The sequence below is a fragment of the Scylla paramamosain genome, chromosome 24 (genome assembly GCF_035594125.1).
Source record: "Scylla paramamosain isolate STU-SP2022 chromosome 24, ASM3559412v1, whole genome shotgun sequence".
Classification (NCBI taxonomy): domain Eukaryota; kingdom Metazoa; phylum Arthropoda; class Malacostraca; order Decapoda; family Portunidae; genus Scylla; species Scylla paramamosain.
In genome coordinates this window covers 5,150,001-5,172,969 of record NC_087174.1, presented here as the reverse complement: position 1 = coordinate 5,172,969, position 22,969 = coordinate 5,150,001, and the positions used below count along the sequence as shown (strand labels likewise).

Below are 22,969 nucleotides of genomic sequence, written 5' to 3'. Positions count from 1 at the left end.
CAAAATAACTTCCATCTCTTTCTCGTCGTCCTCCACCACCACCACCACCACCACCACCACTGTAAACATCTCCTCTTCCTACCTACCTTCTCTTCCTCCTCGTTTTTTTTTTCTATTTCTCCTCCTTTTTCCTCCTCCTCCTCTTCATTATTATTATTATTATTATTATTATTATTATTATTATTATTATTATTTCTCCTCCTCCTCTTCCTCCTCCTCCTCCTCCTCCAAATTTTTCCTCCTCTTTCTCGTTGTCCTCCCTCACCATCAAAAGCGCCTCCTTCTTTTCCTCCTCTTCCTCCTTCGCCTTCACCTCCTCCTTTTCCTCCTCCTTCACCTCCTTCTCCTCCTTCTCCTCCTCCTTCTCCTCCTTCTCTCCCCCTCCTCTTTCCTCATGGGACATCTTCTTTAGTAAAATATAAGTTTAAGAGGAAAAACATTATTCATGATTAAATGCTAATGCCAAAACTAATAATAATAATGATAAAAATTATAATGACAATAATAATAATAATAATAATAATAATAATAATAATAACAATAATAATGAGAGAGAGAGAGATCACATGCAACAGTAATTTCTCACAAGCGATTCCTCTCTGAACAATGGAAGTAAGTCAGCGAGATCAGCAAAACAGGATGCCTTTACGTGAACAGGCAGTGCGAGGTGCGGACGAGAATAGACTGAGCGCCACCCCAGGACAGGTGAATAATGAACACAATGCGCAAAGTTACATTACCTTACGACGTAGCTTCTCACCGTCCCGACCCACGTGACGCAGGGGACCTAAAGAAGGAGAGATTATTATAGTTCACTGATGCTGAAATACTAGTGTGTCAGCATTCTGAAGGATTTGATAACAGGTGAGGAAATACAGTCAAGTTAGATTGCAGTTCTGAAGGTGCCTTTAAAAGATTTCTAACATTAAGTCCATGATTACAGAAGAAAATATAAATGGTAGTCTTATATGGAGAACTCTGTGAAAACTGTTTCCATACACACAGAAAAAAAAGAATAGTGGGCTAATTTATTTTCTGACCACTAAACAAAGAGTGTCCCACAGCACAATGGAAAGGCGCGTTGCATGGTGACGGTGACGGGGCGTGACTGAGAAGGCACCACTCATCGGATAAAAACAAAAGTGCTGCTTGCGGGAACCGAACTCACGACGTTTCAGCCACAACGTTAGGAACTGGCAGGATAGCAGATATTATACCATAGCTCTTTTTCAGCTTTACCTTCTTTTTTTACTTATAATGTGGAAACCAGGCTGAGCTCGACTTGATTCCCCACGGTTTTTCATTATTTTTTCATCCCCTTAGCTACAGCGTTAGAGACAGACTGAGTTCACATTGTTTACACGGCTCAGTGTTGGAAAGGGCTGTAGGCGTAAATACGTATAAGTATATTAACATAAGAAGAAGTTGATGCATAACACGTTTATTTCCACTATGATGCACTGTGTCATTTTCCAACACAAGTAACGACAGTGTTAGCTAGAATTACTGTACTGGCTAGCTGGTCACCATGTCAGCAAGCAGAGGCGGCTGGACAGAGTGTCAGAAAGAAAGACGGGCAGACAGGGCTCGTGAATGTTGAAAGGACGTGCCTTGTCTGTATATACTTGTACAGAAGAAACCATACAGTGTAAAAAAAACACGATGGAGTTTGATACAATTTCTGCAAGCTCTCAAAATCCACAGGGAAGAAAAGGGAGAGAGTGTGTGTGCCCTGAGCAGTGTCACGAGCAGGTGAGTAACTTTACAGCGAGAACTACAGCTTGCACACATGACTATAGCAACAAGTCCAGCACCTTACCGCCAAGCCGCCAAGCCCCGGCAGTGAAGCAATACTCGCAAGGCCTTCAGAAGCATTACGAGAAAGCACAGCAGAAAATTACAATGACAGGTTATTATCAAGTGACAACCTAGATTTTCTCTTGTCGTGGCTGGAAGGAAACAAAGTTAGGATGGAAAAAAGAAGTAAAAAGAAGGACAGAAAGTGAGTTTGAGAAAAGGGAAGTGAAGGAAACGGGAGAGAAGGAAACTTAATGGAAGAAAAGATGGATGGAAATTAACTAAAACTTTAAGAGGAACAAAGACGATGGAAGCGTACATAAGAAAAAGAATGTGAAATGTGAAAATATAGAAGATTTAATGGAAAGAAAAGAATACGAGAGAGAGAGAGAGAGAGAGAGAGAGAGAGAGAGAGAGAGAGAGAGAGAGAGAGAGAGAGAGAGAGAGAGAGAGAGAGAGAAAATCTAGAACACAAAATGTATGAATAAATGAAATATAAAAAAGCCTGAAAAAAAAAGAAAAACATTTAAAGTTGCCAGCACAAATGGGAGAACAAAATAGCAAAGAGAAAAAAAAATGTAAAAGAAGATAAAAACAAGTAAATGGAGAGATATTACACTACACCAGGGAGACAAACAGGTGCACAGACAGGGACAAATAAACGAGACACAAATCTTCTCTTCCTCATAGATAGAGAAAAAAATAAATAAATAAAACTCATGTTGGTTTAAAGTATGTTCTAAAATTAGCTCTTGTTTACACTTTTTTTTGTCCTTCCAAATGTGAAATGTTTCAATCTTTTTTTTCTACAATTGCAAGATAAGCTGCGAGAGAGAGAGAGAGAGAGAGAGAGAGAGAGAGAGAGAGAGAGAGAGAGAGAGAGAGAGAGAGAGAGAGAGAGAGAGAGAGAGAGAGAGAGAGAGAGAGAGAGAGAGAGAGCAATACCGGTAAGATGAAAGGATGCTGTGTTGTTAATATGAAAAAAAAAATGTTTGAAGTCATCCTGCGTGAAGAGAAAGGGAAAAATAGCCCAAAATTTAGCTCCAAAATATAGCCCAAATGCCTAGCCCAAATTTAGCTCAACATTAATTACCAGTTTCTTTTTTTTCTTATATTTTCTTTTTTATCCTCAAGTTAACACCACTCCACTTTCTCTTTCTCCTTGCCTTCTTCACTGCGTTCTTTCTCTCCTACTTCTCCTCCTTTCCTTTGTCTCATGTTAAAACCGTGTCTTTTTTTTTATGTCCAAGTCTTTCTTATTACGCGATTTTCTCCTGTTTTCTTTGCCTCGTTTTTCTTTCTCCTCCTCTTCCTCTTCCTTCTTCTTCATCTTCTTCTTTTATAATGTTTTTACTTCCCTTCCCTTTTTTTCTTTATATTTTCCTATTCTGTTTTATGTTTTATGTGTAATCTTTTTTTTTTTATATTCTCTGTGTTTTTTCTCTCTTACTCATCTCTCTCTTTACTGGCTTATCTCCCTCATCCTTTTTCATCTTTTTTTTTATTTAGCTTACTCTTCTTTTTACTCTATGTTGTCGTATTTCTTCTTCCTTTTCTCTCTTGCTCTATTCATTTCTTTTCCATGGGCATTTTTCTTCTCTGTTGCTTTTTCTTTATTTTCTTTTATTTCCCTTGTCGTTCTTTTTTTTACTTTTCCTCTCTTCTCCTTTCATTTATTTTATTTTTCTTCTGATTCTTCTTGCCTCTTTTCCTCAAAGTTTATTTTTCTTCTTCCTCTTTCCATCTCTGTTTCTTCTTTTTCTTTTATCTAGTCTTCCTCCTCTAATTTTGTTCTTGTCTCTCTTTTCTTCTTTCTCTTTCTAACTTCGTTTCTTTTTTCTTCCTTTTTCTTCATCATTCCTTCCTCTTTAAATTTCCTTCCTCTTTCCCTCTCTTTCGTCGCCTCTTTTCTTTCATCCTTTTATCTGCCTTTGTTTCTTTCCACGTCTCTTTCGTTTCTTTTTTTTTTTTTACCAGTTTTTCATTTCCTGTTCTTTCTCTCTTTCTCTCTTTTCGTTTTCTTTCTCCATCTACCAGCTCTTTTTCTTTCCTCTCTCTTTCTCTCTGTTTTCTTTCCCTGCCTGCTAGTTCTATTTCTTGTCTGTTCTTTCTTCCCTTCTCTCTTTTCTCTTTTTTTTCCTTCCATCAGCTTTTTTTTTCCTGTTCTTTCATCCCTTCTCCCTTTCTCTTCGTTTTCTTTCTCCTAAAAACTCTTCACTTTCTCTTCTTTCGTGTTCTCTTTTTTCTTCGTTTTCTTTCTCCTAAAAACTCTTTCTTTCCTCTTCTTCCGTGTCCTCTCTCTTCCCCTTCTCCTCGTGTCTCCCCTTCCCAGCTCCTTCTCTTTCTCTTCCCTCTCATCCATTTCCTTGGGGCGGCGAAAGTCAGGTTCTGTAGAAAAGTCCGGACTGAGAGACAAGTAATTGAAGCACACGCATCCAGAACCTTCAGTCCCCATCAACATTCTCCTACTCCTTTTCCTCTTTCCTCCTCTCTCTCTCTCTCTCTCTCTCTCTCTCTCTCTCTCTCTCTCTCTCTCTCTCTCTCTCTCTCTCTCTCTCTCTCTTGCCTTATCTCCGTGTTATCCTCCCTCCTCTCACTTCTTTTTCTCTCTCTCTCTCTCTCTCCTCTTGATCTTTTTTTTCTTTCATGTTCCTTATTTTCTTGCTTTTTTCTCTTTCTCTGTTTTTCTTTACCCACCTTCCCCATCTTGCCTTTCATTTATGTCATCTTCCTCCATTCGCTTTCTTTTTCTCTCTTTTCTTGAAGTTTTCTTTGATCCTCCTTACTTTGTTATCCTCAACATTTTATCCTTTCCTCTTTCTCCTTCATTCTCTCTTCCTCTTTTCTTATCTCCGTGTTATCCTCCCTCCTTCTCCCATTTTTCTCTTTCTTCTTTTTATTTTCTTGCATCATTCTTTGTTATTTTCTGCTATTTCTTCCCTTCTTTCTTTTCCTCATCTTCCTTCCCTTCCTTATCTTCATATTATGCCTTCCCCCTTCTGCTGTCACTTTTTTTCCCTTTTTTTCTCTTAATCCTCTTTTCATCATCTTTACTTTCTTATCGTCCATATTTTCCTGCTTCTTTTTCGCTTCTTCTTTCTCTTCCTCCTCCTCCTTCTGTCTTCCCTTTCCTCTACGTTATTTTCTCCTTCTTTTGCTTCTCATGTTTCTCTCCTTGATCTTTTCCTCTTACCATCCTCATCTTAATCTGCATTGTCATTTCTCTTGATATTCTCTCATTTATCTTCCTCTTCCTCATTCTCTGTATCTCTTGCTTCTCTTCCATTTCATCTTCTTCCTTCTTTCTCCTCATCTGTTTCTTTTCTTCATTTTCATTAGTTTTGTTAGCATAGTTTTTTTTTCTTTTTTCCTTCTCGTGTCTTTCTTACTCTTCCTCTTACTCCTTCGTAAAATAAAGCAAACACTGATCCACTTTGTTATTCCACATTCTCTTGCTCCTCCTTTCCTTCTCCTACACTCTCTCTCTCTCTCTCTCTCTCTCTTTCTCTCTCTCTCTCTCTCTCTCTCTCTCTCTCTCTCTCTCTCTCTCTCTTCTCTTTGTCCTTGTGTCATAATCTTCCTTCTCTTACTCTTCCTGTTTTTCTTAATAATGTTTCCTCTCTTCATCCTCGCCTTTATTGGCTTCGTCGTTGTCCTCTTAGTTTTTCCTTTACAATCTTTTTTCCTCCTCCTCCTCCTCCTCCTCCTCCTCCTCCTCACCACACAAATACCAGGAAATCTCCAGTAAGCAAGACGTCCCTTGATTTATAACCTCCACTAAATTTATGGTAATACCAACTAACCTCTCCTTCCGTACCTCTCCCCTCATCATTTCCCTCCCCCATCTACTCCTATACCACACACTTTTCCTCACACTCTCCGTCATGTTTCCCTCTCCCTCTTCTCCCTCCGTCTCTTTTCCTCTTCTTTTCTCGCAGGCGGGGAAGAGGAAGACGCGAGGAGGTGATAAGACCTTTAAGAGGAGATGGTGATGTATTATCCTCAACCTCCCTCGGGACGCGCCACACCACGTAACATATTCTGTGGCGCAAAGTAACTGCGTGTTTACAGAGAGCTTTCCACTTTTCTTATATTTCCGTCGTGGGTTTTTCTTCTGGTATTGCCGGCTTGTTTGCTTTTCGGTAGCTCTTGCTTTGTTTATTATGGTCGTATTGCGTTTTTTCTTTTCTCTTTTTCGTATTAATTTTTGTTTTATTTTTTTTTTATTTATTTATTTTAAGTTAGTCGTCGTTTCCTTTCTTCTCGTATTTTCGTTTTTTTTTTTTTTTTCTTAGATTTAGTGCTCATATTATCACTCTAGGATAAGCTGGTTGGCGGAATACAGAAGGCCTTGACAGTCGAGGCTCGCGGCAGGCTCAGGGACACGACAGCAAGCACACTACACCATCGAGGCACTTGTTTCATGTCTTCGATACTGACACTCCACCATCGCCGCTCTGTTGTGTAAACGTGCCATTCATCCATGCCAGCCTTCCCGGGACTCCACTCACTCACAGAAGCACCCCCTATTCCCCGCACACCATCCCAGCACTCCATCACACCTTTGTCCCCTCAATCACACACCCGTGCAGTCTTGTTGGTAATTCTTTCACCCACAGAAACACCTCACTCATCATCACACACCATTGCAGCTTCCCATCACGCTCCAATACCCTTTCTTCCCCATCACACACCCCTGCAGTCTCGTGGGGAGTTCTTTTGGGAGTTCTTTTACCCACAGAAACACCCCAGTCATCACCACACACCATTCCAGCCTCTTGATACCTTCACTAGCTCCCAATTCGTCCCCATCACAAATCCATGCGGCGTCTCCATGATTCCCTTCCCCTATATTAACACTCGCATCCTCCTCATAAGCAAATTTTGTCTCTAAACCTCCCCTTTCATCCCCGTTAACATCCTTATCTTCCTCATTGCACACCCTCGCAGCATTTCCAGCGTCTTCTTTCACCTCCGTTAAAGGTACATCCTCCCCACATACACATTAAGTCTCCCAGCGTCCCTTTCACCCCAGCCAAACTCTGTAGCCTTTCTTTTAACATACAGGTAATCGCAGCTCCCTCTCTCCCTCCCTCCCTCCCTGCACCTCCCTCGCTCCGCCGCACTAAAAGTAAACATGGGAGTAATGGCTGATGGTGATCCAATTAAACTAAACACCACACACCCACCGCCACAATAAGGCCATCACCACCAGCCGCCACCCCTGCAATCATTAGTTCACCCAGCACCCCCTCTGCCATTTCCGCCGCCGTCTCCACCACCGCAACCCCTATTTGAGTCACCCTTACCTCCCTTACTACCCTCGCCGCCCTCGCCAGCGGAGCCATCAACTCTACCTGGTTTTGGCTCTAATTTGGAAGGACCGCCCCGCCCCCCCGCGCCTCACAATTGCCTCCAAGCACTCATTAGACGATCCCAGGTGTCATATATCGGGGTAAACAATGCCTAATTTGAAGGATCCGGTTCAAATTCGCCAATTAGCCTAATCTGCGGCAAATGGTGGTCATTCGCTTCCTTCTTTCATCAGTGATTAAAGTTTTGTTTTATGCCTGGTGGTCACTCCCTCGCCAGCCCCCCACTCTCCGCCCTTCCCCTTGCCTTCCCTTCCTCCGGGCCAACCCCTTCTTCATTTTTCTTCCCTCCCCTCCCAATGGCTCTCTTTCCTTCCCTCTCTCCCTTGTCTCTCTTTTTCCTCTACCTGTACTACCACTACCACCACTACCTCTACCTCCTCCTCCTCCTCCTCCTCCTCTTCCTTCTCCGACAGCCACTCATTCATTTCCCTTGCCCCTCTCTCTCTCTCTCTCTCTCTCTCTCTCTCTCTCTCTCTCTCTCTCTCTCTCTCTCTCTCTCTCTCTCTCTCTCTCTCTCTCTCTTCCTTCCCCTCTACACTTCCAGTCTTGTATCATCCCCTTTTCCTCTCTCCCATTTCGTCGTCCCTCCTCCCTCCCCCACTCGTACCTTCTCCTCCACTTCCTCTTCTTCCCTTATCCCCTTTCCCTCCTCCTCCGCCCTGAAGACCCGTAATCACACAGATTTGCAAAAGTTTACGAGTCTTCCCTCCTGAGTTAGTGACACCAGGCACAGTCCAGTAATGCGCCGAAGAGCAAGGAATTATGGGAGTCAGCCCCCACAAACTGCCCACGTAAATGACACTAATTTCTTGGGGCAATTTTTGAAAAGCAATTTACTTGGCTTCAGTCTTCCCAACCTCACTCCTCACCCTCCCTGCTAACCCACCTCTCCTAGCTCTACTTCTACCCTCCTCCTCCTCCTCCTCCTTCTCCTCCGCTCCTCCTCGTCCGCCAGTTTCTTTTCTCCTTCTCTCTCGCTCTCTCCGCCTTCCATGCAAAATTTTCCCTTTCGCCTGCATCTCTTTTTCATATATACAACGTACTTTACTTGCCTTTCCGCATAGCGTGTATTTTTTTTCTTTTGACTTGTGATTCCATATTTTTCGTTTCTGTTTACGTGGTTTCCTGCTTTCTTTTTCCTTCCTTTGTGTTCAGATCGCTTAAATATCTCGAATGGCCTTTTTTTTTTTCTTCCGCTGCTACTGTTGTTCCTGCATCCAGAGCTTGCACGAGCCTCCTTCATTAAGCTTTTCCTCATACTTAGCGGGACCTGAACGCTTGATCCGACCTAATTTCATCTCATGTACTCTAATTGCCTCGGTAACTTAAAGAACAGGTAGGCATTAGTAGGCTATTTTTGTCCACCTAACCTCGAGTCCACACACACACACACACACACACACACACACACACACACAGGTATTACAGGTAAGCCCGCAGGTTTGTCCTCTGAGTCATCCTGATACTAATCCTTACAGTCTGTTATGTATCTCACCACAGGATACTGCCAGGACTCCACAACCCTCACTCTACTCACCCAATATTGCAGAACTAACCAGCGTCACAGACCTCACTCGCCTCTCCCAGTCCCAGTCCTCCCAACTCCCTTCCAATTCGTCTCTCTCTCTCTCTCTTTCGCTCCTCCAAAGTCTTATTTCTATCGTATTCCTTTCTCCGGGTTAGTATGGTCCCCACAAACAGCTCCCGTTACGACCTCCATATCTGTTGTTGTTTATTTTTTTCGTTTGTGTTCATTGTGTTTCCTTCCTTCCTCCCTTCCTCTCTTTCTCTCGGCCTCCAAGGGAAGTAGTGAGTAGCACGTACAGAACACTTCAAAACAAATATCCAATCTGTTGAAAGCATTTAGAATTTACCGGACGCAGTGAAAGGCGGCGCCAGGCGGTCCTGCATCTTACCATAACTTACAATGTACTTTGTGTTGTGTAAGCACTCCCCCTCTCACGAAAGGTTTCCATACACGTTTTTTTTTTTTTTTTCTCGATTCGCAGCGTTGCTTTGAACGCGTAATGAGCACGTGCGCTTCGTCGCAGATACTTTGAAGAGTGTATCACAAACTGGGATATAAAGGAAAACACAAAGACCTCTGATGGTTGGTCGGCTTTTTCATCGAGCACAAGTGCGTGATAAGCACCAACCAACTTTCATTTCCGCGCTCGCCTCTCGCAGCAGCGGCCAGCGGCGGGAGTCTAACTGGTATCGGAAGAGTCGTTCGTTATTGGGAATGGAATCTAGTCGGTTGTTACCAGATATTAAAAAATGAAGGTGACTCCCGCAGGACGCAAGCCGCGAACTGAAGGGAGCACCTCTTGCACGGCCGCGGAGACTCTCACGTCTGAAAAAAGTCCCTGGTTCGGCACGTGCTTCAAGCTGTAGTGCACGAGCGTCCCGAGGCGGCACGTCTCGTCGGTAAAATTGAGCACAAGTTCTGAATGCAGTTTTCATACCAACAGCTGCTCGGCGCTGCACAGCATATCTGTGTGTACATAAAAGAGCGCCTTGTCGTATTTAAGTGTGTGTGTGTGTGTGTGTGTGTGTGTGTGTGTGTGTGTGTGTGTGTGTGTGTGTGTGTGTGTGTGTGTAGTATGGTATGGTGCCCTGTATTGTGACTGTATGGTGTGGTAGTGCGTTTCATGATGCGCGGTGAAGTGGGTCGGCGCGGCGCTGCGTGGTGTGATGGGCAAAGTTGTGGTGTGGCGGGCGGTACAGTGCGGCTGGAGTGATGCAGTGCCGGGAGCAGCGAGGTGCGGGAATAATAAAACGAGGACGCTGTGGAATGCGGTGGGCGACTGCAGGTGGCGGGCGGCGTGACGCGAGACGTGTCCTGCATCCGCATGGTGCCACATTCATCACCGCGCATGAGAGAACCCGCGTCACCAGTGGCCTCTTGCGTTGGGGAGTGGGATGAGGCAGCGGAGGGAGCATTGATGCATAAGAATCCATTTATACTCAATTAGCCTCCGTTAAAGTTTATACTTCATAATTTTTCTGTCCTGTATAACTTGCATCACCAGTGCAGTCTTGCGTTAGGGACTGGGATGAGACGGTGGAAGAAGCACTGATGTTAATTAATTGATCTTAATTTTCATACCTAGTATTTTTTCCTGTTTCGTGGAGAGGCAGGATAACAAGCAGCGGAGGACTCAGGCTGGAAGTAGCAATGAAGCGAGTGAGAAACATAACAACACTTGACTACTTGCCAGTGAATGTTGGGCGTGCCAGCAGTAGCGTCGCTAGGAATGTCCATAAACGAGATAAAAATACAAAATCGAGCCGTAAAGAAAGCTTATGGTGGAATGAACTGACGCATAACGGCTCGCAGGTTCCCAAAAGCTTCCCAAACGTACCTTCCGTGGCCAACACTCGTCCGTCAACATCGAGGAGCACGAGGAGACGCACGATATATACACGCAAACATTACATTTCCCCGATTACCTCTGCAATATCCACGAGCAGGTCAGGCACCATCCATCACTCCCCCGTAAACTGTCGCCACACGAGTCAGGTCACACCGCAAACCTCCAGACGAGGTGCTGCAGAAGGCGGTGAAGGGGGAGGAATATGTGTGGAATTAATATGGGTTATGGTTTAGAGGATACATTAAATCTGGCAAATCGCTTTCTCTCATCTCTTTCTCACACACATACGCACACACGCACACACACAGCCACAGGGCAGCCTTTGTAGGTGAATGGCGTACTTTGCAATCTCGTAACCACGTCTTGGAGGAGGAGGAGGAGGACAAGGAAGAGGCGGAAGAAGAGGAAGAGCAGACGTGGATAACACTCCTGCAAGGTCTGAACCAAAAAGGAAGCAAGGAAAAAGTTGCATCACAGCAGCTTGCATCTCTCAACAGTGCAATCTCCAGCCAACACTCTGAAACGGCAGAATGTTGGAGCAAAGACCGCCTGGGGAGGTACAGGCGGAGGAGGACAAGGAGCTGGTGGTGGGAGTGACGGGGGAGGAGCAGGAGACGGGGACAAGGGTGCGTGGCTGTACTTGGGAGCATGACGGAAAGTGTAGGAGGCACTGGTCTTGGCAAGAACTGGGAGGTGGAAAGGAGTAGGAAGGCAAGAGTGTAAGACTGGTTATGAGGTGAGTGCAGGTGTAGGAGTTGCTGGGACAGGTGTTGGAGAGCAGTTGCGCCAATAGTGACCAGTGTGAGTGTGAAGCAGGTGTTTTGAGGGAGGTTTTTCTTCTCTTCTCGTGGGTAACGGGCGCTGGCTGAGGGTTCCAGAAAAATAAGGAGATAAAACTCACTTAATTGCCGGTCCCCGAAAAGTGAGTGGAAAAAGGATCCTGAACGATTTGGCCAATTTAGTTCTGGAGGTGTGGGAGTGAGCAAGTGGGTGAGGGGTGATTAAGGGAGGAAAAAATATGACTAAATTGCGTGTCAGGGAGATTTATTGTTTTTTTTTTTTTCTTTTTTTTTTGCGGCTTGGCGACCAACGCGCAGTTACAGAATCTGAATACACGTGAAATATAGATAAACAACGCCAGATGCCCACTGATGTTTAAAATATAAATCCAAGACGATAAACATGTCACATAAACACAGACAGAATCACCAGAACCGACCACGCACACAAACACACACACACACACTCACACACACACACACACACACACACACACACACACGACGACACAGCACAGCCACATGATTCTCCGGCGGTAAATTTACATGGGACACGAGATGCAAAAATCCCTGTAACAAGCAGCCCAGCGAAACCCGGAAAGCCTTTTACAAGACAAGAACGAGCGGGTTTGCACAAAAGTCACCGCGGCAAGTCTGACATGACCACCGTCGAGGCAAGAGAGACAAAGTACCGGGAGAGGAGGAGAGTGATTCAAATTAAATCCCAAGGAGAAAGAGAGAGAGAGAGAGAGAGAGAGAGAGAGAGAGAGAGAGAGAGAGAGAGAGAGAGAGAGAGAGTGTGTGTGTGTGTGTGTGTGTGTGTGTGTGTGTGTGTGTGTGTGTGTGTGTGTGTGTGTGTGTGTGTGTGTATTTCACAAATAACATACAAGTTGGTGAGTGGCACTGGTAATCTCACATGGTATTTCATTAGGGACTTGGGGGTCGAGGGTCTGGGTGGAGGTGGAGGCGTGGTGGTACAGCCCGGCAGAGAGAAGCAGGGCATTCTGACCGTCCTGCCAACACCTGTATCCTTAGTATCGTGGTTTTCCTGACGATTACATCCTTCACCTAGATAGCTTAAAAGTGTCTAGACATCATGCTTCCGGCAACCACCACGTGCTGTCCATGACGTCTGCCACAACCATAAGTCTCAAGGACACTGGCACTGGGATGAGTATAGGTCGTATTTTCACAGGATTTCGGTGGTTCTGTTTATAGGGGACTCGAATCACTTGTTTGAAACACTCAGATTTGTTCTCCTCCTCTACCTGTATCACTGTGTTCGTTGTGTGAAGTTTGCATATAATGACCGTGGCGAGGATAAGGAAGTCAAGCGGTACTAGAAACAAAGAGAAAAAGATATTAGTTTGCTTTTCAGTATTTCATCGATTATATATCTGTGTTTGGTCGTCTACCAATACAATTCGCTGAGTCTACAAGAACTGTCCTTAACGAAGACCAAAAATGGTTAACTGACACCAAGGAGTTCAAGTGGGAGGCAGCAAACGAGGGCAACATACTGCGTGGGTAGCGGAAGGCAGGCATGAGGAGAGGCAGACGAAGGCACAGAGGTGGGCGGAGATAATGAGGTAAGAGCATATAAAGGAGACGGACGGAGAACGAGAGAAATGACACATGAGACATGAGGGAGCAAGGGTAGGAGACAGAGATGGGGAGGACCAGAGGGAGGCTAAGGACCAGTGGTGAGATGACTGAGAAGAAATGGAGTTGGACGAGATACAAAAGGGAAAGGTCGTTGGGAGTGCCGGCGGGGGAATGAGGCTGCATAATAGATAGATAACAAAGCCTCAGGCCATTCAAATTAGCATGAGGCGCAGCGGGGTGGCGTAGCGGAGACACCTCTCAAATTCACCGCGATGGCATGAGACACAAACACTTAGCAACAATAAGGAGACAGCACTGGCATTCGTATTCACTGAGGCCACCTTAACACCATGACCTCTCCGCATGTGTTCCTGAGCGCGGGTAGCGGGCTGGCGGGGGTGCTGGGGCGGCAACAAGGCAGGGAATTAAATCTCTCAGCCGATGGGGAGAAGAAACACTCACTATTTACAAGTTTTCCTTTCGCTGTGCTTTTCCTTTCAACTTCTGTGCGTGGCGAGTCTAAAACTAGCTCTAGACACACACACACACACACACACACACAAGGGAGAGGCAAGCAAGCATTGCATAGTCTACACTCGCATGCCATTCTCGGTGGCTTTGTCGGCTCCGCACCGGCCGAATACACGCGAGGCATCCCCACGCCTCCAACAAGGCTGCAGGAGCAAATCGTCTCCAGCAAACGGATTACGTTAAAACTGACATGCGATACCACCCAACACACACACACACACACACACACACACACACACACACACACACATACAAAGACACACACACACCAAAAATACATGAAATACAAGCAATTTTCATCGTTACAGTAAGGGAAAATGGAAAATACAAAGGTTCGGTTTATCTAAAGCCTCCATTAACCAGCCTCCAGCTTCCAGCCTCCGCCTCACGCAGGACGGATGAGAATGTTCTGATTGTGATGTGGATTTGCTGAAAAACCGTTCTTGCGTTGTGATGTATTTAGGTGAACATCAGAGCGCTGCCTTTGGGAATACAAACCCAGCAGGACAAGAAGAATAGGTGATGAAGGAGAGCCGTTGACGCAGTGCTAAATGTTTCTTGTCGTTTTTGTTCTCCAGGGAGGGTTTCATCTTGCCGCGACACACGCCACCAGCAGTACCAGGCGGGATGTAAATCTTGTATTCATCACGTAGTCTCTGTGACAAATATGTTATGATGATAGCAACTCTCTCCCTACCCCCTTTTCTCTCTCTCTCTCTCTCTCTCTCTCTCTCTCTCTCTCTCTCTCTCTCTCTCTCTCTCTCTCTCTCTCTCTCTCTCACCCAGGAGGTCGTAGAAGACACCCCAGGCCACAGCAGCCCAGCACACCACCAAAAACAGTCTGTGCTACAAGTTCCAATCGTTTGACCACATACTTTTTCTTCACCATTTTGTTCTCCGCGGTTCACATTCTTTTCTGCGGAATTTCCTCGGAGCAACGCCCGGGAGGGAAAAGAATCAGTTTATCTTACACACTTATGGTACCTCCTTTTTTCATGGGCAGGTCAGCTTCCACAAGAGAGGCAGACAAACATAAATCCACGATCTCCATTACCGCCTGTGACATACGCGTGAACAGGGAGGCCAGAAGTGTCAGAAGCGATATAGACACCCATTTATTCCCCCCACTCTGTGACGCTTCAAGTCCACGTTCGATCCTCTCATACAAAAGAGCATAAGGGGAAGTACCCACTCGGTCTGTACGTGGCAAGATTCAAAGGTTATTGTATATATAAGGATAGAGTTCAGATATTAAAGGGAATATACAGCAGAAGCAAAGGTCTATGGGATACACCTATCATGGGCAAGGCTTACAGGAGACACCTAAATGTAAATGTTACAAAAATATATCGATGAAGGTAAGAAATTGTCCAGGAGGTATGGAATTAAAGCTGGTAAAGATTACAGGAAATATGGGAGAAATTTAAAAGATTACAAGAAGAATTAAAGGGAAGTTGTTGAGATACAAGAAATACAGTAAAGTTAACAGATCCAAAAGTTAAAGAAAAAAAAAATTTCTCAAACATTCTCAAATTAAAACTAATGTTAAGAAAGAAAATGTCCTAAAAAAAAAATACAGCAAACACAAATACAGATTCATAGATTTACAGGAAACATCAAATTCAAGATCCACATATAAACACTCAACTTAGAACACAACGAATATAAAACTCAAAATTCATAAATGCATAACAAACATGAAGTAAGAATCACAGGAAAACAAAATCACAGCGGTGCTTCAGAAACAAGTGAAGAGTTTTGTTTTAAGAGATAAGGTCATACATGACAAAAGTACGGTAATTTCAAATGCTAAAACAAGATATTTACACGAACCTTTGGACTCTACTTACAACTTCATCCAAGCAAAGAGTTAGTGGCACGATCGTTACGGAAATGTCACGCTGGAAGGAGTGTCAACATCTTTGTTTCACACGAGGACTTTTATTAATCCCTCGAGAAATTAACAATATAATCGTTGCCACTTGAGTGTATTACCAGAGAGAAGGAGACGAAAACAAAACACATCGTTAACTGTAAAGAGAAGCGCAGAATGTACAATCAGTACAATAAAAAAACTTTTCTGCGTTAATATTTCTACACGAACCAAGAAATATTTCGCCTCAAGTTACCGCCGCGGAGTTCACTTCAATTATTGAGATGCACGGAAGCCACACCACCTAGCATTTTCAAGCGACAGTACGCAGCTTTGATCAATGCCAGCCATCATCTTACCCTATAATCAACTCTTGAAAGCGAAGAATATGAAAGCAAGTAAAATGACAGCGTGCAGAGTAAGTGCGGAATTTTTCTCCGCGCCTCAGGTATGCATGCACGCTGAAGCTTCCCGATCACTCAGGCAATCTGGGTCTTTTCCTGCTGTTACATTATGGTTATGCCTCAGAGAGATGCATCCCGGGTGTCTGGGGCTGCACGTGGCCTCCTGGGTGCTGAGTGCTCAATGCTGATGGCTTTGCAGCAATGTGCGGGGTGCTGAGTGCTAAGTCCTGAGGATATAGGAGTCATTTATGGGATGCTGAGTGTAGAGAATTTATGGGATGCTGAATGTAGATACAAGTTCCCATAATAAAAAAAATAAAAAAGTCAAAGAAGTAGCAAATATAACCTTACACTTCAGCAGGTGAAGCAGAAATGATGTGAGAACCTCAGCAAGACCTCAACAAGACCTCAGCAGGCACTGACCGCACCCCGCCCCAGCCTCCATCAGCCAGCAGGGAATGGTCAGCGCGGAGGAGCAATATATATATCAACGGGGATGTCCGGAGGCAGGTTTATGAGGGGATGGGGCGCCGAGGATGATAGGGCCAGACGAGTGGACACGGGGATACAATATCAATTAGGGACAGCTGTTGCTCCAATGGTCGGGGTGTCCCAAGAAGCCAGACACGCGATTGCTAAATTTATGATGGGCAGAGGCAGCTGTGTCCGAGTCCAGGCGTAAGAAAGGGGCGTCTCTGGTTTGTCTCAGCGTCTCTCTATCCTGTCTTCGGATTATCTCGCCTCCAGTTTTCCTCAAGAGCATGCGCCGGTCAGACAAACTTCAGGTCTCTGGAGATGCTTCCGTCCACTCCACTGTCTATTTACGATTGTGTTGCGTCTAGGGAATTATCACACCCAGACTCAGATTCCATATAAGTAAGAGGATCATACATTTTCACTGCCTTTGATGACATGTGTATGTGTGTGTGTGTGTGTGTGTGTGTGTGTGTGTGTGTGTGTGTGTGTGTGTGTGTGTGTGTGTGTGTGTGTGTGTGTGTGTGTGTGTGTGTGTGTGTGTGTGTGTGTGTTTGTGTGTGTGTGTGTGTGTGTGTGTGTGTGTGTGTGTGTGTGTGTGTGTGTGTGTGTGTGTGTGTGTGTGTGTGTGTGTGTGTGTGTGTGTGTGTGTGTGGACAGTGAAAGGGAATTAACTCTTGTAAGGACGACACCTCCTTTTCACTCCAGAATTCCACCACACTCTTTGCAGCCTTAAACAGACGTACACAACGATCTCTCTCTCTCTCTCTCTCTCTCTCTCTCTCTCTCTCTCTCTCTCTCTCTCTCTCTCTCTCTCTCTCTCTCTCTGGCACACACTGTGACGTTATTTGCAGGGAGAGAGAGAGAGAGAGAGAGAGAGAGAGAGAGAGAGAGAGAGAGAGAGAGAGAGAGAGAGAGAGAGAGAGAGAGAGAGAGAGAGAGAGAGAGAGAGAGAGAGAGAGAGAGAGAGAGAGAGAGAGAGAGAAAGAGAAGAAAAAGAAGAAGAAAAAGAAGAAGAAGAAGAAGAGAGGGGAGAAGAGAAGAGAAGAAAGAGAGAACAGGAGGTGGGTGAGATGGAACACATAACAGTACACAATAAACAAAGCAAACACAAATATCGTAAGACCCGTGTACCTATAATACGAACATCTATTACTATCTACCTACAAGTAGTGAAGTATGAAAGACCCGGATAAAAGAGAGAAATGACAAGGGTGAGAACGTGGAAAAAAACAAAAAAAGCACAAAAAAAAGAAGAAAAACAAGAGAAAAATTTAAACAAAAGTCCAATACAACACACAGAACACACAAGGAACACACTAGCAAGCATCGAGGAACCACCACAACTACTGCCAATAGAAACCACCGCACACACACCTATCCAGAGTATGAAATTCCCACCGGGGCAAGCAGGCAATCCCAAAAACACCTTTAGCCACGAACACCGCCATACACGCAACTGGGAAGGGTTAGAAGGCTGCAGGAACATTACATTGGACAACTCAGAGTTAGGATAGAACTAAGCCACTTGTACACTATTAATAATGAGGGTCCATCGCGCTCTGTTGCCCCTGATACCCGCATGAAATTAATGGTTGCCTAAGTCACACCAGACCATGGCGGCTACAGCAGGAGAAGCAGAAGGAGAAGGAGGAGGAGGAGGAATAAGGAGAAAATTAAAAGAACTACTACGAAATTTCAAACACACACACACAGAGAGAGAGAGAGAGAGAGAGAGAGAGAGAGAGAGAGAGAGAGAGAGAGAGAGAGAGAGAGAGAGAGAGAGAGAGAGAGAGAGAGAGAGAGAGAGAGAGAGAGAGAGAGAGAGAGAGAGAGAGAGAGAGAGAGAGAGAGAGAGAGAGAGAGAGAGAGAGAGAGAGTTCTCGTCTTATTTATAAATGTCATGTCCTTACAGCATCCAGGTTTCATTAAGTCCTCCTGATTTGGAGCAGAAACAGACAGGTGCATTAATGTTCTACGAAGACACGACGAGACTAGAAATAATGGTTAAAGGAGAGGAGGAGGAGGAGGAGGAGGAGGAGGAGGAGGAGGAGGAGGAGGAGGAGGAGGAGGAGGAGGAGGAGGAGGAGGAGGAGAAGGAGAAGGAGAAGGAGGAGGAGAAGGAGAAGGAGGAGAAGGAAAAGGAAAAGGAAAAAGAGAAGGAGAAGGAAGAGGAGAAGGAGGAGAGAGGAGAAGCATCATGATAGAAGAGGAGGTCGGTGCAGTTATTTCACAGCACACATTAAAGACAGCCAGGACACTTGTGGGTGATTGCTTCTCACCACACATCGATGAACTAACACACCACCCCTCACTCACTCACACACAAACACACACACACACACACGGGTATATAGCGCAACAAACGCTTCATTACGATAAACACTGGACTTCAAACACGGAAGGGCACCCGTAATTTCGCTCTATTAACAGGGACACGAAACTCTGCTCCTCATTTTAACACCGAGTGTCACGCAAGCACAGCAAACACCAGACTCCACTCATGATGCCAGACGCATGTTACTCAGCGCCATTACGAGTCGCATATATTATAACTACACTTAGCGGTACGGCCATCAAACGACACATTTGCTGGAATAATGACCCGGATGGCTGTTGGCGTGCTGGTGGAGAGACTGGGGTATAGTGAGGACGCGTGGATGGCGAGGTGACGAGGCTTGATAGAGGAGTCATGCTCAGTGGTCATTGCTTTCATCCTAGCTAGTAATGTATGGTAGATTCACAATGTTTCAGGTGAGAAGTGTCCGGACGTTTCCGCAGCTAAACTGGATTTAAAGTGACTCTCCTATTTGGTTCACTTTTTTTTTCGGGGACAGAAAAATAGTGGGAGTTTCCATTTTCTGTTCCTTCGGCCGGTCCCCTTCACGTTCGAAAAAAATGTAGGAAGAAACTGGTTCTCAAATAAAGTGGATGGAAAAAACTCAGTAATCAGGTTATTATTTCTGAGTCAATAGGGAGCTTTAAAAGATTAGATACATTTATGAACGTACGTATGCTTTATACAGGAACAGCCCCGTGTAGGCCTGATGGTACCTTGTAGCCTTCCTTGTGTTCTTATGCTATCTTCTTATAAACTGAGTAGTCAAGGATTTCTTTACACTGACCTGCACCTACCATGAGACCCTGGTTTTAATTTGCACCAAGAATAAACATGTAATTCCCGATGCATACCGGCAGCCGCGTCGCCAGTGGTAGTCCAATAATTAACTTTGGGCTGCAAATGCCAGGCCGGCCATCGAGGCTGCTACATCAGCTCAAAATTATAAAACTCTGTAGCAAAAAGCAGCAGCTGGACTTGACGGATGCGAGTCTGTCCCGTCATTCCCAAACCGAATTATTAATCTGAACTAAAATGCGGCTCTGAGGAACTGTTACAACTTTTAATGGAGGCAAAGAGTGAGTGGCTATGGCTTGGTGGTGCGCCTCCCCGCCACGCCCGCCGTGCCGCCCGCCCTCTCGCCACTCGCTTCGTGTCATAAAAACATTTCTATGCTGAAAACTGAACACAATCCCTTAATGGAATAGCATTTAGTACTTTAAAATGACAAAATGCGGTCATGCTGAAAAAATAATACGATACGGTTTAATACTTAAAAATTATATCTATCTACCAGTGCCCCAGTCTATCTAGCGTAATATAAAAGCGATCTATTATGAACCAAACTATATCATTTCGGTGCAGTATGTTTTCATCTTTTTTCTCTCTCTCTCTCGCAGCAAATTTTACTTACAATTCCCATTAATTAGTTACCATTTTTCCCTCTCTTTGAAATTTATGGCAATATTTATATTCCCCCATTTCGCTTTTAAAGACGCGTTTGCAAGGATGTGCGAGTCCCTGCCTCTCATTTCCACCTGTCCGCTGCTCCGCCTCGCCTGACACCTCCGTGCTCGCTCACTCTGGTGCACTCCAACCTTCGTCATCCATTAACAAAAAAAAAAAAACGTAGAAAGTTATGAGTGGATTGATAACACGAAAACTACCGCCGAATTTAGCATTTCAACACAAGTTTGACTATGGAAAATCTACGTGGCAGCCTCTCCTTCCAGACACTGGCGCGGCATTGGCAGTGTGTGTGTGTGTGTGTGTGTGTGTGTGTGTGTGTGTGTGTGTGTGTGTGTGTGTGTGTGTGTGTGTGTGTGTGTGTGTGTGTGTCTAGTAAACGCCTCAAGCCAAAGCTGCGGAGGAAGGTTTTAAGTTCATTAACTGATTGACTAACGGATCTGTAATCTTCAAAGCGATGAGCAAGGCGAACTGATGAGTTAATGAGGTAATGTATGTATGCACGAGAGAGAGAGAGAGAGAGAGAGAGAGAGAGAGAGAGAGAGAGAGAGAGAGAGAGAGAGAGAGAGAGAGAGAGAGAGAGAGAGAGAGAGAGAGAGAAAAAAAAAATTAACACCAAATAAAAAAAATAAAAAAAACCTACATACAATGAAAAAGAAATTATAACAAACACGAATACAAAAAAAAACAGTAATTTACAAGAACTTTCACCTTCATCAGCAACACTTTCCTGACCACAACAAGACCCATCAGACTCGGACTCTGGTCTCGCCTCGCTTCATTATTAACACACCTGAACGCCCGGCACAATGGACCCGCTCACCTGCTCCTCCCTCACGCCTTTACCTGCGGTGACTAACACGACTTGACATAGTTACCGTCCGTCAGTGTCTTTCCATATCAATAGTCAATATCTCACATTGGTACAGGTGAAGTAAGAAGTCATGTTATGCAATTTTTTTTTCTTTTTGGCGTTACTTCACGAGACAAATATACAGTCGAAAAAGGTATTGTTACAGTGGGGTCTGATGATTTTCACACTGATTAACCCAGTAGTCTTAGCAGGGTAAGTAGTAGTAGTAGTAGTAGTAGTAGTAGTAGTAGTAGTAGTAGTAGTAGTAGTAGTAGTAGTAGTAGTAGTGGTAACAATAACAGAAGCAGTAGCCACACCAACACCACAACCATCACCACTCAAACCAACATCGCGTCCCTGCATCCGTGACACAATAACACAAACACAGCACTCAGCCTCCACTTCACGGCAGGACGACTCGCTCCCCTTGACATTCCACGACACAACACAGCGGCACTTCAGACTTAATTCAAATCTACTGCGCCTCCACCAGCCAGGCAGCATCCCTCCGCCCTACGATCCATCATGCCTCGGCCCGTCGTTTTACTCTAATTACCTTTCCCGGGCCATTTATTTTTGTACCCTGACACACTGCCATTCTGTGACCGTAATTACCCCAGCATCCGTCACCCTGATGCCTTCTTCCCAGCCTCTCCCTTTCTCGCTCACTCACGCACGGCAGGAGCACGAAGGGTAAACTAGTATAGGAACATATGCTAATAAGAGAAGCTGCAAGAAATAATGTATACATGTACCAAAAGGGGAAGAACACAAAAGGTAAACTGGAAGAACTTAGAAACATATGATAATAATGAGAAGCTGCAAGAAACAAGTACATTTACAATCAGCAGTCCTTTATAAAACACACGTACCTGAATTCATTTATGATACCCATCCATAAATTTACTTGATCTTCTTATATTTATAGTTCTGCCTCCGTTCTGAGTGACGAGACTGAACTGAGCAAGTATTTATGTATCTGGGAGGCTGAGGATGAAAGGAGAAAAAGTGAATCAGTATCTATTTGGCATAAAGATAATTGTTCCTAACCTAACCTAGCTTTGTATACGAAAAAAAAATAAAATAAAATGTGTAAGTTTGAAGAACATCCACGTATCCTGTATTTATAACTTCATGAAAATTAAAAACATGTGTGACGTGATTAATAAGTAACATAAACCATAAAGAAATTATAAAGAAAAACTGTAACTAAGCCAAAAATAGACAAAAAAGTAGGTAAAAAGAATGCAAGAAAAATGTACGAAGATAAAACACAAGAAGCTATAAGGAGAAGACAATAAATAAGCCAAAAAAACAGATAAACAGTAGGTGAACATGAGACAACAAAAGAGAAAATGTTTAAGAAGAGTCCGGGTAATAGGAAATGAAAATTGAAATGAAGAGGTGACAGAGGGGCGAGCTGGACGAGCGGGAGATGATTGCCAAGACAGGTAGATAATCGTAATAGGGAGAAAATGAAGCGTGGAAATTAATGTGGGTCAGGTGGAAGGTGGAAATGATGGTGTCGACAGGTAAGCAGGAGATGATAAGGGAGGACAGGTGAGTGAAGGGAAGCTGAAGGAGAAAAGGGTGGAATGAAAGTGGATTTTGTAACTTTCTCATTTTATAGTTAATGATCATATATATTGTGTTGCTAGGTTCACCATCACCTTTCTTAATATCATTACCATCATTTCCAGCCACTATCACAACCATCGCCATTAAATTTATATAAGCCACCACCATACTAAAATTTCCAGTCACAGTCATTAACATGTATATTTTCATTCCTAAAAATCCCTCCCAGCCGTCACCACCACCATCATCACCATTATAAACACCACTTTTAGTATAACCATTCCTATCACCACCACTACAACCACCACCACCACCATCAATTCCCTGCTGCATTCTTCACATCCACCATAGTTCTATAAAACTCTCTCTCTCTCTCTCTCTCTCTCTCTCTCTCTCTCTCTCTCTCTCTCTCTCTCTCTCTCTCTCTCTCTCTCTCTCTCTCTCTCTCTCTCTCTCTCTCTCTCTCTCAACCCCCCCAAAAAAAATGTGAAGTACTCGTGTCACTACATTCAGACATG

At 44.3% G+C, this 22,969-nt stretch overlaps 1 protein-coding gene across 29 annotated transcripts in view; it reads right to left on the bottom strand.

Moving 5' to 3' along the window:
* The window catches only part of LOC135112626 (uncharacterized), a 274,887-nt gene that overhangs the window by 216,741 nt on the left and 35,177 nt on the right, over positions 1–22,969 (bottom strand). For 15 of the 29 annotated variants that reach the window (XR_010274488.1, XR_010274495.1, XR_010274493.1 and 12 more), the window contains exons 2-3: positions 21,746–21,860; positions 741–787 (exon numbers count right to left, since the gene is read on the bottom strand). Coding sequence is in view for 1 of the 29 variants with exons in the window: in XM_064027184.1 (XP_063883254.1) it covers positions 741–787; positions 10,626–10,658 (80 nt within the window). In the remaining 28 variants the exon portion in view is untranslated. Of the gene's footprint in view, positions 1–740; positions 788–10,625; positions 10,724–21,745; positions 21,861–22,969 lie in introns of all 29 variants that reach the window. The other 14 variants (XR_010274482.1, XR_010274484.1, XR_010274496.1 and 11 more) reach the window with 2 other exon arrangements.